General features: G+C 36.7%; 1 protein-coding gene across 3 annotated transcripts in view; it reads right to left on the reverse strand.

Annotated features, from left to right (window-relative positions):
- AKAP11 (A-kinase anchoring protein 11) overlaps positions 1-14332 on the reverse strand; it is a 49442-nt gene that overhangs the window by 15767 nt on the left and 19343 nt on the right. For all 3 annotated transcript variants that reach the window (XM_036932392.2, XM_036932393.2, XM_057494646.1), the window contains exons 5-8: positions 14087-14221; positions 12015-12279; positions 6956-11453; positions 2681-2836 (exon numbers count right to left, since the gene is read on the reverse strand). In XM_036932392.2, the coding sequence (XP_036788287.2) occupies positions 2681-2836; positions 6956-11453; positions 12015-12279; positions 14087-14221 (5054 nt within the window). The remainder of the gene's footprint in view (positions 1-2680; positions 2837-6955; positions 11454-12014; positions 12280-14086; positions 14222-14332) is intronic.

Consider the following 14332-nt stretch of genomic DNA (forward strand, 5'->3'; position numbering starts at 1 on the left):
CAGCAGTAGTCAAGCACTAAAACTCCTTATTGCGGCCTTCAGCTATATGAAGACTACTATCAATTCTGATACAGCTCATGAAAGTTATCTCAACTATTCTGCGAATCTGGGCCCCTATCTTAGTCAATCTCCTACATGACTCAAGAAATACACAAACTGCTGAAAAACTTAAAAAATTCACAAAGTTCTCTTTCTGACCAAGTAATTATAATCCCTCCTAAACACCTATGAAAACTTGAAATTATTATTTCTTCTTTAACTTTTGCCTTCTACTGCACTTCCTATCCAGAGTGAAAGTGCAAGGTATGTCCAAACCACTGAAGTCTTTATCTCCTACCTGGATCTCTGTTCCAGGAAATAACAGTTCCTATAGCAGATGGCATCAAAAGACAAAACACGTCAAGCCACATATCTTAAGTGTGGACTTTGAATCACCTGCATTAAATCATCTGAGGTGCTTATCAAGCATGCAGACTCTGTGCACTCTCCTAATGACCCTTAATCTCTAGGAGGTGAGGCCCTAGAAACTATATGTACAAAAACACATCACCAACCCTGGATGAGCTCTGCTTTTTCTTTGTTTCTGAACCTTAATACCACATTGCATAGTAGTTCTTACTAAGACTGTAGTCAATTAAAACCACAAGTGTTTTTCTGACAAATGCTATCAAGCAAGTTTTCCCCATCCTGAATTTAAACAATTAATTTTGTAAACCTGAATGCATTTACTCATGTTAAACAGAATTATTTTAGCCTCAGCCTGATTCAGTCTTTTTGAATGTTGATTCTGTTAACGGGATTCTCTCTTCAACTTTGTTTTAAGTCATTCACAAATAGTGAGTCCAGCAGTCCCCCCTTATCCATGGGAAATACATTCCAAGACCCCCCTGTCTGAAACCACGGAGAGTAGCGAACCCTGTACAGACATACTTATGTATGGTAAGGTTTAATTCTTAAATTAGGCACATTAAGAACAACTATAACAAATAATATATTAGAATTATAAAGTATACTGCAATAAAAGTATGTGAATGTGGTCTCTGTCTAAATACCTTATTGTGCTCTATTAGCCCTTTCCTTCTTAGGATGGTGTAAGAGATGAATGCCTATGTGATGAGATGGGGTGAGGTGAGTGACACAGGCATTGTGAAGTAGTGTCAGCAGTTACTATGACCTTCTGAGGACGTGTCAGAAGGAGGATCATCTGCTTCTGGACTGCACTTGACCTCAGGTAACTGAAACCTTGGAAAGTGAAACTGCGGTAAGGGGGACCTACTGTATTATATATCACCAATAAGATAATGCTAAAGAGGACAGGACTAAGGACAGAGCTTGATCGCAATTTTCATCAAATAAGATCACACTCCATATAAAGTTATTCAACCACCTACTGTCCTTTAGTGCCGCTTGCCTCTAATCCTTGTTCTCCCTCTGTAACACCAGGATTTCCTAAACAATACGATCCCTCACTGGAATTCTAGAAGCCTGTGTTTCCCAAAGATGAGAGGAGAATTTAAGTGTTAACAAAATACTCTCTTCTAGATAAAGTTACAGAAAGGGCCAAATGATGATAAGTGATATTACCCCCAACTTCCCACTACCAGTTGTAAAGACTTCCTTTTAGGATCTAGATTTTAAGAAATATTGTTGATTTTTACAGGATTATTTAGTTTTGTTAAGAAAACTAAAACAAAACGGGTATTTTATAAAAATATTAATACTGGTTAATCCCAGCATCAAACAAAACACTCTGAGATAATATGCTTTAACAGGTGAAAAGCCATCTCCTCCCCTCTGCTGCTGCACCCCCTCCTCCAGCAGCCTTCTTACCTCCCCCTCCCTGTAGGTCAGCTCCAACGGCTCTTTTCAACTGGAGCCTCACAAGGGCCTTGCTGCATATGCCCCAAACGGGAAGTACATATGCTGAGAGCCCTGTGCTCTCCTTAGACTCATCCATGGATGGTATTTATTATTTCCAATTTTCAGTTAACATGGATAAAGACTTTACAGCATTTTATAGGTTAGTCAAATGCCTTTATAGAGTTATGAATATAATAAGCCATTTTATCATAGCAAAACATTCCAGAGACTGTTAGAAACAAAACTAAGAAAAGTTATATATGAGGTAAATGTCTTCTGCTGCACAAGATCATATTTTTATAATGAGTTTATTATTTTTAGTCATTCAAATATAAATGCTCTAGGTCATTTTGTTCCTGAATAGCAAGACAAGTGAATCCCCCCTCCCAAAATACTACTTTTAACTGATACCAAAAAAATTACAGAGCCATTTTGATGCCTTTTGTAGATAACTGTCCTTTCTCCAATCCTCTAAAGATTAAAAAAGTACCCTCTTGAAAGTGAGAAAGAAATTTCTCTCTTCTTCAAAAATTCACAGAAAGTCCAGGAAAAGCTTAAAGGGTATAAAATCAAACATATGCAATAGTTTTAAAATCAACTATTGACACACCCAAAGAAAATTAGCTTGGCTCATTACTGGATTTAATAAATGTCAAAAAACATTAGAAACATATTTCTAATAATAAAATAACATTTTGAAAATAATGGCAGATTTTCAAATTCAGAAAGTTATTTTAAAATAACACCCAATGTAAATTTATAGTTAACTTCTGAGGTCTGAGGACCTAAACTCTGCAATGACGTGCAGCATTTTAGTTACCTTTCACTTAGGTGATGAAAACTGCTGCTTTCATCCTGGTGTTCATCTTCAAAACTTAAATTGGACCAGCTACCCGTGCTGTCATCACCAATACTGAGATTCATCTGCTGGCTACCAAGAGACTCAATTGACTGAAAGTCTTCTATTTCTTTTGGACTAAAGGAAGAAGGAAAGAAAGAAAAAAGGGAAAAGAAATTCAATTTGCAAGCACCAGACTCTGAACTTTAAGACTATCAATTTCATGAAAGAGCCATGGTAATGATATGCAGAGCCAGACCAGTGGTCCACTGAACCCTTTGTGTCAGCTAATAAGGAGACACTGTAGGAGAGCATATTAATTCAAAGTTAAATGAGGCAGCCACCAACACTTCTAACTTACCTTGTTAATTCCATCCCAAGAACCCAGATTCTCCATAGAGCAGTTCATATTTTCAAGTGGGACCACTCTGAAGGAGCACAGGTTCTTCAGCTCATCATCTGCTTCATAAGATAATACTTTCATTTGTACTAAAAGGAACCTCTTTCTAGTAGTTCAATGAACTCTAGTTCTTTCAATCAAGCCTATAGTCAAAACTAGCCAAGTCTCTTTAAGATTTAGAACTTGGATTACAACCTTCTCATTTATTTTTCAATGAAGAGACATTTATATTTTTATTTCATCTTCACAAGAAAGGCCATTCACTGTTCAATTACTGAAACTGCTTTCTCTACATTTTATGCTCAACAAAGCAGTTTAAAGTGATATTTTCAATGTGAAGAGGGAAATTCTTAGTCTTCTGATCAAAACCTTCTAGTGGCTTCTCACCAATCAGATGAGTCCAAATCCTTATAATATACTATCTGGTATGAAAACCTCTAAAACCTCCACTTTATCTCCTATTGCTCTCCCTGGCTCACTCGCTTCAGCCATGTAAGCCTGTTGCTTGGCTGTTTCTCCAACATGCATAGTCCTTCCCCTTTGCCTAGAACTCTCTTCTTGGATTCCCACATGACTTACTGTCTCTTCATCATTGGTTTTTTGCTCAAATGTTGCTAAGTCAGTTGCTTCCCCTGCTGCCTATTCAAAACTGCAAGATCCCCACCTACTGCAACTATCAACATCACCACGAGCTCCCCTCCGTACTTCAGTTTTCCTCCAAAGCAGTTATCACCGTGTGACATACTACATGTCTTATTTGTCTGTCATATTCCACTGTAACATTAGCTCCACACAACACATATTTTCACCTGTGTTTGTTACTTTTTATTGCCAGTGCCTAGAATAGGTCCTGACCTGCCCCCTTCTTTGGGGCTATTCTCATTTTGTGTTTAAGATATAGCAACAAGAATTGGGCATTCCAGGACAGGCACACTATAGTTCCAAACCATTACAGACTATTACTTTTTTTTTTTAACTTTCCTGGTATGTGCCACATCAAATGGGTTTTTGGCTGAAATGACCTACTAGATGGGGTGCAGAGAAGAGTTTAATGACTGTTAGGTTATTTTAGCTCAGAAATAATAGCTGAGAATATTGTTAAGATGTTTTCTCTTCTAAAAATGAACTAGCATGTAATTCCCCATTTGACACTCACATGCCACCTTTCTGTACATTACAGTTTTGTGAAATACTTTCATTAATCAAACATTTCTAAGAAAAGAGATACTAGGGAAATAATCCAAATAAAACCTTCAAAAATAATCCAGTTGATATTATTCAGCCATAAGAAGAAAACAAATCCTACCATTTGCAACAACATGGATGGAGCTAGAGGGTATTATGCTTAGTGAAATAAGCCAGGCGGAGAAAGACAAGTACCAAATGATTTCACTCATATGTGGAGTATAAGAACAAAGAAAAACTGAAGGAACAAAACAGCAGCAGAATCACAGAACCCAAGAATGGACTAACAGTTACCAAAGGGAAATGGACTGGGGAGGATGGGTGGGAAGGGATGGATAAGGGTGGGGAAAAAGAAAGGGGGCATTACGATTAGCATGTGTAATATGGGGGGGGCCATGGGGAGGGCTGTGCAACACAGAGAAGACAAGTAGTGATTCTACAGCATCTTACTATGCTGATGGACAGTGACTGTAATGCGGTTTGCAGGGGGGACTTGGTGAAGGGGGGAGCCTAGTAAACATAATGTCCTTCATGTAATTGTAGATTAATGGTACTAAAATAAAAATATAATAACAATAATCCAGTTGAATGAAACCCTCTTAAAGCTTGAAAGACAAACCATTTTAACTTTACAAATAGAAAATGTGAAAGTTACACTGTCAACTTCTGGTAGTCAGTCCTACAGAACCCTAGCACAATTACTGAGAGAAAGACGAAAAGAAATATACAGTAATATTCTATCAGCCTTGAAAAAAATGTTGGAATTGGATGGCACCAGCTTACAGGAAGAACTCCAGGGAACTACCTACTCATCCAGTTGTTAGGAGGAAAAGTGAAAAATACTGAGGAATCAATAACAAAGGTATTTTTGAGGCCCTGGAGGAATGTCAGAGGGAGACTGTTACCTAAAGGTGTATCTAGAGGCAAGTCTCTTTTCCTCCCAGGAAGCTAGGATGGAGTGGGGGTGAAAACAGTTAAAATGGCTTGAGAGGGGAAAAATTAGTGAGGAGGTTTGATATTTTGATCTGGGTGATGGTTACACTGAATGTAGAATTCACATGTCAAATTCATGGGGCTATATACTTAGATTTGTGGATTTTATTGTACATATCGCAGTAAAAAAATAGATCAAGGCTCATATGAGAAATAAATCAGGAACATAACAGTGTGGATATACTTAACACGACTGAATTGTGCATTGAAAAAGAGTTAAGGTAAATTCTGTTACGTGCATTTTACCACAACTAAAACGTATAAGTCACACAAAAAAAACAACCTGAAGCCACTTTCATTTGAGGGTCTAGCTTACTAATATTTATTCATTTGTGTATTAATCAATCACTTATTTTATCTATCATCATATTAGAAACTAGTATATAATCATGAACAAAGAAAATATGGGTCTAGGACAAAGGCTCACACATTTTTTCTGTAAAGGGCCAGATAGTAAACACGTAAGGCTTTGCCAGTCATAAGGTCTGTGTTCCAACTACTCACACCTCTACCATGAAAGCATAAAAAGCAGCCATAGACAATACATAAATGAATGAACATGTATGTGTTGTAATAAAATTTAATGTACAGGCATTGAAATTTGAATTTCACAGAATTTTCACATTGCAAAATAGTATTCTTTTGATTTGTTTCAACTATGTAAAAAATGTAAAACCATTCTTGGCCCACAGACCATACAAAAATAAGCATATACAGTGTGCCACCCCCTGGTCTAGGAGAAAGAAGGTTGCCTGATTACAGCAAATGGAGACCTCTCCTAGCTCCCCAGAAACATACATCTCTCTTCTCAAGGGTTCTATTTTATAACTGGATTCAAAGTCCTGGCCAAACTGCTCTTCCTATTTTAGGATGGCCAAGAAAAGAGGCAGCCCTAGTCATGGCTTTGACAAATGCTACTAAAAAATCTGGGGGATCATGTGACTCAGTTGAATTCCATCTCAACTGGAGGAATTTTCTCTTTCCAGGGAGACTAACAAATATAATCCTACAAAGTGCTAACACAAGTTAGTCCTGATGTTTTTCAGGGAGAAAGGTGGTTAAAAGTGAAAATTTGAACTAAGGTGTTAGAAACACTAAGCACAAGACAAAGCTGCTGGAGAACAGGACATGTAGGACTACCAAAAAGAACTGTCCCTTTAGATACTGGCCTATCGAGAGAAATGGTAGCAGTAGAGGAAGTATTTGGAGAAACCGTGCCTTCTTCCACATAGCAGCTTCATTACATTATGTTTTTTATGAGAAAACTTCCCTTTGTGAACAGAAAAAAGAAAACACTATGAAAATTTAATCTCAGAGTTGTAAATTAACATGGTAATACTCTTTATTTGCTAAAGAAAATTCTTCAGCTGTTTCTTTGACTCAACTTTACCAACTTCCTAGCTATGGGAAATTGGGCAAAGTGGTCGTCCTCTCTCAGCTTCATCATCTAGCTCAGTAAATGGTTCACACTTTCCAACAAAGGGTTGTTGTGAGATAATGAGACAATGTCTGTGAAAGTAATGTGTAGAATATGAAACACACAAATGTAATAGGGAAAATTTTTTGTTAATTCAGAGTTAAAAATGATATTTTTCTGATTAGGACCTAAGATAAGACATACCTAACTGAGCTTAACTTTACATTTTATCTTTAAGACCCAAAAGAAATACAAAACTTACCTGCTACCAGCATATCCCACATTCGTCATCACTGATGTCATTATTTCTGTGGTAAGGCTTTCAGCAAAGCTAATGCCTTCTTGCCCAATTCCACTATCAGCTGCCAAACTGGTATTGCTCAGCTCTCTCTCTGCTTTTTCAATAGCTTCAGCAACTATCTTCTCCGCAAGCACCGTCTTCTTATCAAGATCAACATAAATTTGAGGGACATCAAGATGAAAAATTCTAGATTTCTGATAGATGTTGCTAAATTTTGAAGTAGAAACTGGCTTCCTACTGGCAGGGGAATCCTGTCTGGAAAAGTGTTGAGATGAATTTCCAGTGCAATCATGCAGTTCTTTACGATCACAGTACCTGCAAACTTGACTTACAAGAGGTGACAATTTTTCTGCATATGTGGTCCTATTAGCTGCTTCTGTAGTCTCAGACAGATGGGAAACTGCAGATCCTAAACTTAGCCCCAAAGTGTCATCCACCACTTTTTTAGCATACTGTTCTATAGCCTGAGCAACATTCTCTCCACAGCCATGTCCATTCAAGCTGCTTGTACTGTGGTAAAATCTGTGATTTTGTAAAGAAGGCTGAAGAGACTTAGGCAATTCTGGCTCAATGTGAGATCTGGTATCTTCATCACATCCAGATTTTTCATAAAGGCAAGCATCTGTTAAGGATTTTGGCAAGCCAGTGGCAGATGCTGTCAGCTCTTTTTTAACATCTCTTGTTATGCTATGAGCGAGAGAGGATGAAAAACTGTACAGTTCAGAGCACTCATTTCTATACGTACACCGTGTCCATTCACATGTACGATTCTTAAAAAGGGAACCTCCTCCACTTTCACTCTGTCTTTTTTCATCCACTTCTTGGTGGGGTTCTTTACTAACAAGTACTAACAGTTCATTGTTGGTTTTCACCTGTGGATTCTGCATGGGGAACACTTTTGACTTGTACTTCATTTTGGCTGTTTTAGCTGCTTCTTGTAATCCTGACTTAACAGATCGATAAGCAAGTCTATTGGCATACTGATCCATTATTAACTCACTATTGCCACCTTCCTGTTTTAGGATTTGGATAATGTGTCCAGCATATTCATCTGTCACACTTTCACAACTGGGATACTTATATGTCAGACTTGATAAGTAAGAACTTGGTGGTAATGAAAGAATAAACTGATTTACTTCTCTTGGGTGTGCTATAGCCTCTACATTGAACTTCTCTTCTGATCTATAATCTTGGTCACCGCCAACATAACAACTGTTCTTCCTGTGCCTGGAACGCAAACAACTTCTCACTTTTGCTATTTTCTCAGCTTCTAGAATGACTTCTGCTGCCATATCATCTGCAAAATTACATAACGTTTGTAAATTTTCATCTGAGCTATTTAAAAAAGTAGGTGATATACTTCTTTGCACATTTAAGCAGGGGCTTTTAACCTTGGCTTCCTGAATTCTTTTATCTAAATGGGAAGCTGCCATTTCAGTTGCAAGAGAAATGATGTGCGCAGCTAACATTTCTGCAAACTGAACTTTCTTCCCTGAGTGCTCTGACTTCACATCCACTTCTGAACGCTCTTCACCTTCACTACTTTCTACTTCTTCTGAAAGAGACCGCATGAGTTTCAACATGAACTCTTCTTTTTCTATAGCATTTTGCTCATTTTCAGACAAACTACCAACAGATGAGTTGTGAGGTGTAGAAGGTGGTGTTGCAGGTGCAAATTCTTTTGCTAATTCCCCCTTGAGCTTTTTGGTTAACTTCTTGATATCCCATTCAGAACTAGCCTGGGATGGTAACAGAGGAGTTGATGGAGGAGTATCAGGTATTACATTTCCATCTCTGATTTTCTGTTTATCTTCCATGTGGAAACCATCTGCACATGTAAGCACTGTAGATGAGAAAGTATGTGAATGGGGCAAAGGGGTTTCCTGCCCAAAAGACAAGGGTTCAAGTGCTGTATTATTCAAATTATGCTTTTTCACTTGTTTGTCCTTAGCAATTTCCTTCAACTTAGGTTTCTGACCTGCTGTGGTTGGGCATGGTGGTAGTGTCTCTAAAGAAAATCCATGAGTCATAGAACCTTTACATTCTGAAACACAATCCTTTCCTACTGAAAGTGAAAAGTGAGTTAACTGATCTTGAGCATCAAAAAATTGGGGGAACTTTTCCAAGATCAACTGTGACTCTTCTCCAGGAACAGGCAAGCCTTCCTTGTGTACTGTTTTTTTATCAACATTTGGGATCACTGATTTGCTTTTGTCTATGGAATGTTTAATAACAGATTTACACAATCGATCAGCAAACATGTCCTTATTACTAGGTTCACTCTGTTGCAGTGGTGCCTGATCACAGTGGAATGAAGGGGTTTTTCCCATTACTGTTTTAGTTAAACAATCTGTGCACTCATCAACTGTTTTTGTAACTTTGAATGACATCATTGACTCTAAAGTTTCATTTACTATAGTATGCACCATTATTGCAGAAAAATTGCTAATAATCACAGGATTGCTTGTTAATTCTGAAGAGCTTTGTATTTCAGTGTCATCATTAGATGGTTTAAAATCATTCTGTTTACCTGGATTGTGTTCTGAAGGTAAAAAAATATTTCTGAAACAAGCTCCTTCCTCTCCTTTGCTTTTTGTTGTACCACATGCTGTGGTAGAATTACCCTCTGAGTTATTATCAGGCGACACATGAGACTTTGCTTGATATATATTAGATGAAATATGATATGGAAGGGCACTTCCTGCCAATGGCACTGGTATAGAAGTAACAATTCCAGAAGTACAAAACAAAGCCTGCTGTACTGTGTACTCCTTTTTATGTTCCTGCATTGGTTTTGTAATCCTAGTAGTTTGACTGATAAAAGTAGGAGAAAGTGTGGAGATCTGGGTTAATGGCACTAAATTTTCTGTACTCACGTACTTTATGTTATCTGTAGAAACGCTAACTGCTGCCTTTGTTGTAAAGGTCACATCAACCTGTGACAGTTCAATGAATGCTTCCTGTATTACAGATTCAGACAAATCTTTTGCATATGACTTCACTACTTTGTCTTCATAGTCAAATGACCAACCCTGTGGAGAGGCAGGTGTTGCAGGATATGAAAACTGACACACTTCCATGATACCTTCAAAAACAAGCTCTTCAGCAAGATCTGCAGCAAACCTAGCAACTGTGTTTGTAAATACCTGTTTCTTGACATAGTGCAAATCTTTTAAAGCACTTGACAAAGCCTCACACACCAAAAAGTTAGCCAGACCACTAATGGCACGTTCTTTCAGTGAAAATGCACGCTGCCTTCTCAGTTCATTAAATGCCATCTGAAAAACAACTGATGTCAGTTTGAGGGCTAAGTGGCACAATGCATTGGTGCAAGAAGAGACTCCTCTCCGTAAATCTTTAAATGCACTACCAAAACTTTTTTCCACAAGATCTGCTGCAAATTTCTGAATACTATCCTTGATCATTAAGGATTTATTTTTAGATTTAATTTTTTCATCAAGGCAGTCATTGTTAAGAGCTATGGTTTTATCTTCTCCCCTTCCAATACTCTTATTATTTGACGTTGCATTCGTATACTGGGTATGAAGAACCGAGCCCAGTACTTCACATGAAATGCTATCCGCATAATCTTCATAGGTGTAATAAAGAGAATCATGATTTTCATGAATCCTGTCTCCACCAATATCTGTTTGGCAAACACATTCAGCAGGAGTACAGCCTCCAAGAGGACTAAAAGCAGAGGTTCGAATAGGGCTAAACAAACCACTGTCCTCCCCCGATGCCTTCACTGGGCGAGGAGAATCCGGAGCATCACACAGATTACTGTAAGGGGATTCTGGTTTACGAGGAGTTGGCTTTCTGACATTGGCTGGAAGAGCTGGATGATCAAACTCGAATTTTTGAGGATTCATAGTAGTGGTTACAGAACAAGATTTTTCATGTTTGTGCCCTTTCTTTTGCAATGGCTTCCCCATGACGGGATCTTTTAGAAATGGACAAGAAGTCTCTAAAGTCTGTTCTAGTTCATCAAACTGATCAAAACTATCAAAAAATTCACTGACTTCTGAATCTGAATCCTCTATATCATCTTTCATCACAGGAATTTTAGGCAACTCGAGTTTTGCTTTTAAACTTTTTTGATATCCCTCTTCATCCAAGAAAATAACCGGGCTTGGACTTGAACATTCTGATTCAGAGGAGTAGGCAGGAGAAGAAGAAAAAACCATTTTCTGTGTATCACTACCTTTATCTGAAGCATCAGATGACCTATAGAAACTCCTCTGGATCCAAGGCTCTGAAATTAATGTTGTAACTGAAGTTTTCACGGAAGGTAGTTCTTTATGTCTCAGAATATTTATTAAGGAAGTTGAAGGTTTAGCCAATGATTTCTGCTGCCCAGAGCTAATGAGAACCCTAAAATCCTGGGTTTCTAAATGGTGCCCAGAAGTAGTCTGTGAAGCAGCATCACACTGACTCCTTAATGCATTAATGTTCATTCCTAGGGGGAAAAAAATTATCAAATTATTCTTGAGCAGAATTTTTTAAAAATTAATTTAAGTCAGTGAGAAAAAGACTTTAAGCAAGAAATACTTATTTGTACTCTAAGTGTCTTTTAAACTATGTTAATAGATTCATCCTAAGTCACACTTTAAAGAAAATATAACTTTAACCAACATACTTGAATTTCACCCCCTATCTGGGACTACCTGGCCTATGGAATGCTTAGCAGGCCTGTCACACATGTTAGAAACACTAATGTGGTGACTCTGCCAACTAACTCTTCTCAAATGTGCACCTAGGCATGTTCTAAACACTCAAGGTAAACAAAGTGCTTGAGCAGTACTACCAAAATAAAACATAAATAGCAAAGGTAAAAACCAGGTAACAGTGAACTTCAAAATCACAAGAAAACTAATTCCTTAGACAATAGGAAAAAAAGGTTAAAATGTTTCAACTGCATCAAATTTCAAAATAAATCTCAACTGAACAAGTCTCCTTAAAGCCGCTGAAACTGAACTTTAATTCTGCATTTCAAGAAAGAGTCTAGTGAACAACAAACCATCAACATATGGCTTTGAAGTTTCTTCTTCCTCTAAGTGCTCAAAAGCAGTGACAAAGTCATCCTCTATGGAAGACACAGACTGGTTAGTATTGTCGTCATCTTCATTAGTGGTCTCAAGTCGGTGCTTCTGATGCAAGTGTGTGTCCAGGGTGTATCTTATACCAGTGGCATATTTACTTAAGAGACTGAAGATAAAATCCATTCTGAGTCTTGGTAATGTAGGTGACACTCTCATGACACAAAGCATTCCAGAATGATGACTCTTGGGAAAGGTGAAAACAAAATTTTAGTTTCAGAACACATTATACATACTAGTCATGTTTTCTGGATGTGAAATCTAGAAATAACAGTCTCAGAAAAAGAAAGAAATGCACATATACTGAAAAGCTCCGATTTTGTAATGTTTAATTTTCTTCATTCTTTCTCTACATTTCTCACTTCCCAATCTTTTTTTCTCCCATTTTTCTCTTTTCTGAGTATTCAAATTCTACCTGTGAATTCTCTCTTTAAATGTTACAGAACTTACTATTCATCCTTTGATAATTATGTTTTCCTGTGTTATTGTACAGCCCTATGATTTTTCCTATTTAATTATTCACCTATCTCACCAACAACATTGTGAACTTCTTGAAGGCAGGAACCAGGTTCTAGTCTATTTTTGTATCCCATTATCCTGTAGTGTCCAGCATGATACCACTTCCTCTCCTATCATAAAGGAGTTGACCCTTCTTTTTATCTAAATTTCTCTTGTACTACAATGTGTGGAATGTTTACAGCTTTAAGACTGTAAGTCACCATTATGCCTCAGAAGATTGGAGACTGACAAAAATTAGGCTTGGGGTGGAATAATGATTGTGCATTGAGCATTGACTCCCCTATAGAGAATTTTATTGTCGTTAACAACCATTTGATCAATAAATATGAGAGATGCCCTCACAAAAAAAAAAAAAAAAAAAAAAAAAAAGAAGGACAGACTTCCAATGGTAAAATAAATTAGTAACCGGGATGTAATGTATAGCATAAGGAATATAGTCAAGATATTGTAACAGCCTGGTAGGGTGATAGCTGGAACCTAGAATTATGTATATAAATGTTCTACCACTGTGTTGTACACTTGAAACTCATGTAATGTAATACTGTGTGTCAACTACCCTTCAATAAAAAATAATTATTTAAAAAAAAAAAGAATGTAAGTCACCAGATTTTTCCATACATATTATCTTAAAAAATGAAAATAGTTAAGAATGATTTATTCAAGAAATAGAAACTATATGTAATAGCTACTCATCTCTTGTATCCTTGAAAATAAAACATGGAAGTATAAATCAAGAAAAAAATTAAGGAAAAAGGCAACAATCTACTTTTATTTGTATAGACCTCACAGTGAACAGTGTCTGTTATACTTAGAATAAGTAATCCAAATTTTAAAACTACTTACTCAATTTTTAGGAAGTAAACCCTGCAAAGTATTTTTCTTTGATGGATTATTAATACTTAGTAAAGAACGAAAAACTGAATGTTGTAAAACTAACCACCTGTCTGAAATGGTAACATTTTCAATTCATAAATAAAAAACACATATCCACTTTATACTGAATTTTTTAAACCAGAAAATGAGGTAAAATATGTTCTCTAAAACATATAGCACAGTGTGTACATAAATTTAGAACTGGCCATAAAGAAGAAAAAATTCCTATAGCTTGTACAAAGGTAGAAGCTGATTAAGAAATCCAGAAATAATGAATTTTTAGGAAAAAAGTCAGTATGTACTTGTATACCATTTATGGAACTTCATAAATGGAAAATCTAATTTAAAGCTATGGCCAAAATTTTTCTATCCCTCAGTGATTTCAAATCTTCATGAGTTAGATTCCTTATGAACCATATTTCCTTGAGATAGCATTTCAAAAAAGGAAACTTTATCCAAGTGTATAAGTTTAACATTCTCCATCAAATGTCACTGCAAAATTTACCCTGATAAACTCATTAGACATGATATATATACATATACATATACATATATATATATACACACACACACATATATATATATATATAAATGTTATTACCTGGCTTAGAGGACCACTGTTCATATCTGATGATTTATGTATATCCTTCATACAAATAATTTCATTTTCATTTAGACTGCAGAAGTGCAGTGAATTCAGAAGATCTGGAAGTTCCCAAGAAACTGCAGCTAAATCCTAATTTAAAACAAAAACACTGTAGAGTAACACTTTTATTAATATTTCTAAAATGTAGGTCCTATCCAAAAATCATAAGGTCTACTGGTTAGTAAACTTTCCAATTCATGA

Source organism: Manis pentadactyla, chromosome 17 (assembly GCF_030020395.1).
Source record: "Manis pentadactyla isolate mManPen7 chromosome 17, mManPen7.hap1, whole genome shotgun sequence".
In the NCBI taxonomy this organism is placed as follows: Eukaryota; Metazoa; Chordata; class Mammalia; order Pholidota; family Manidae; genus Manis; species Manis pentadactyla.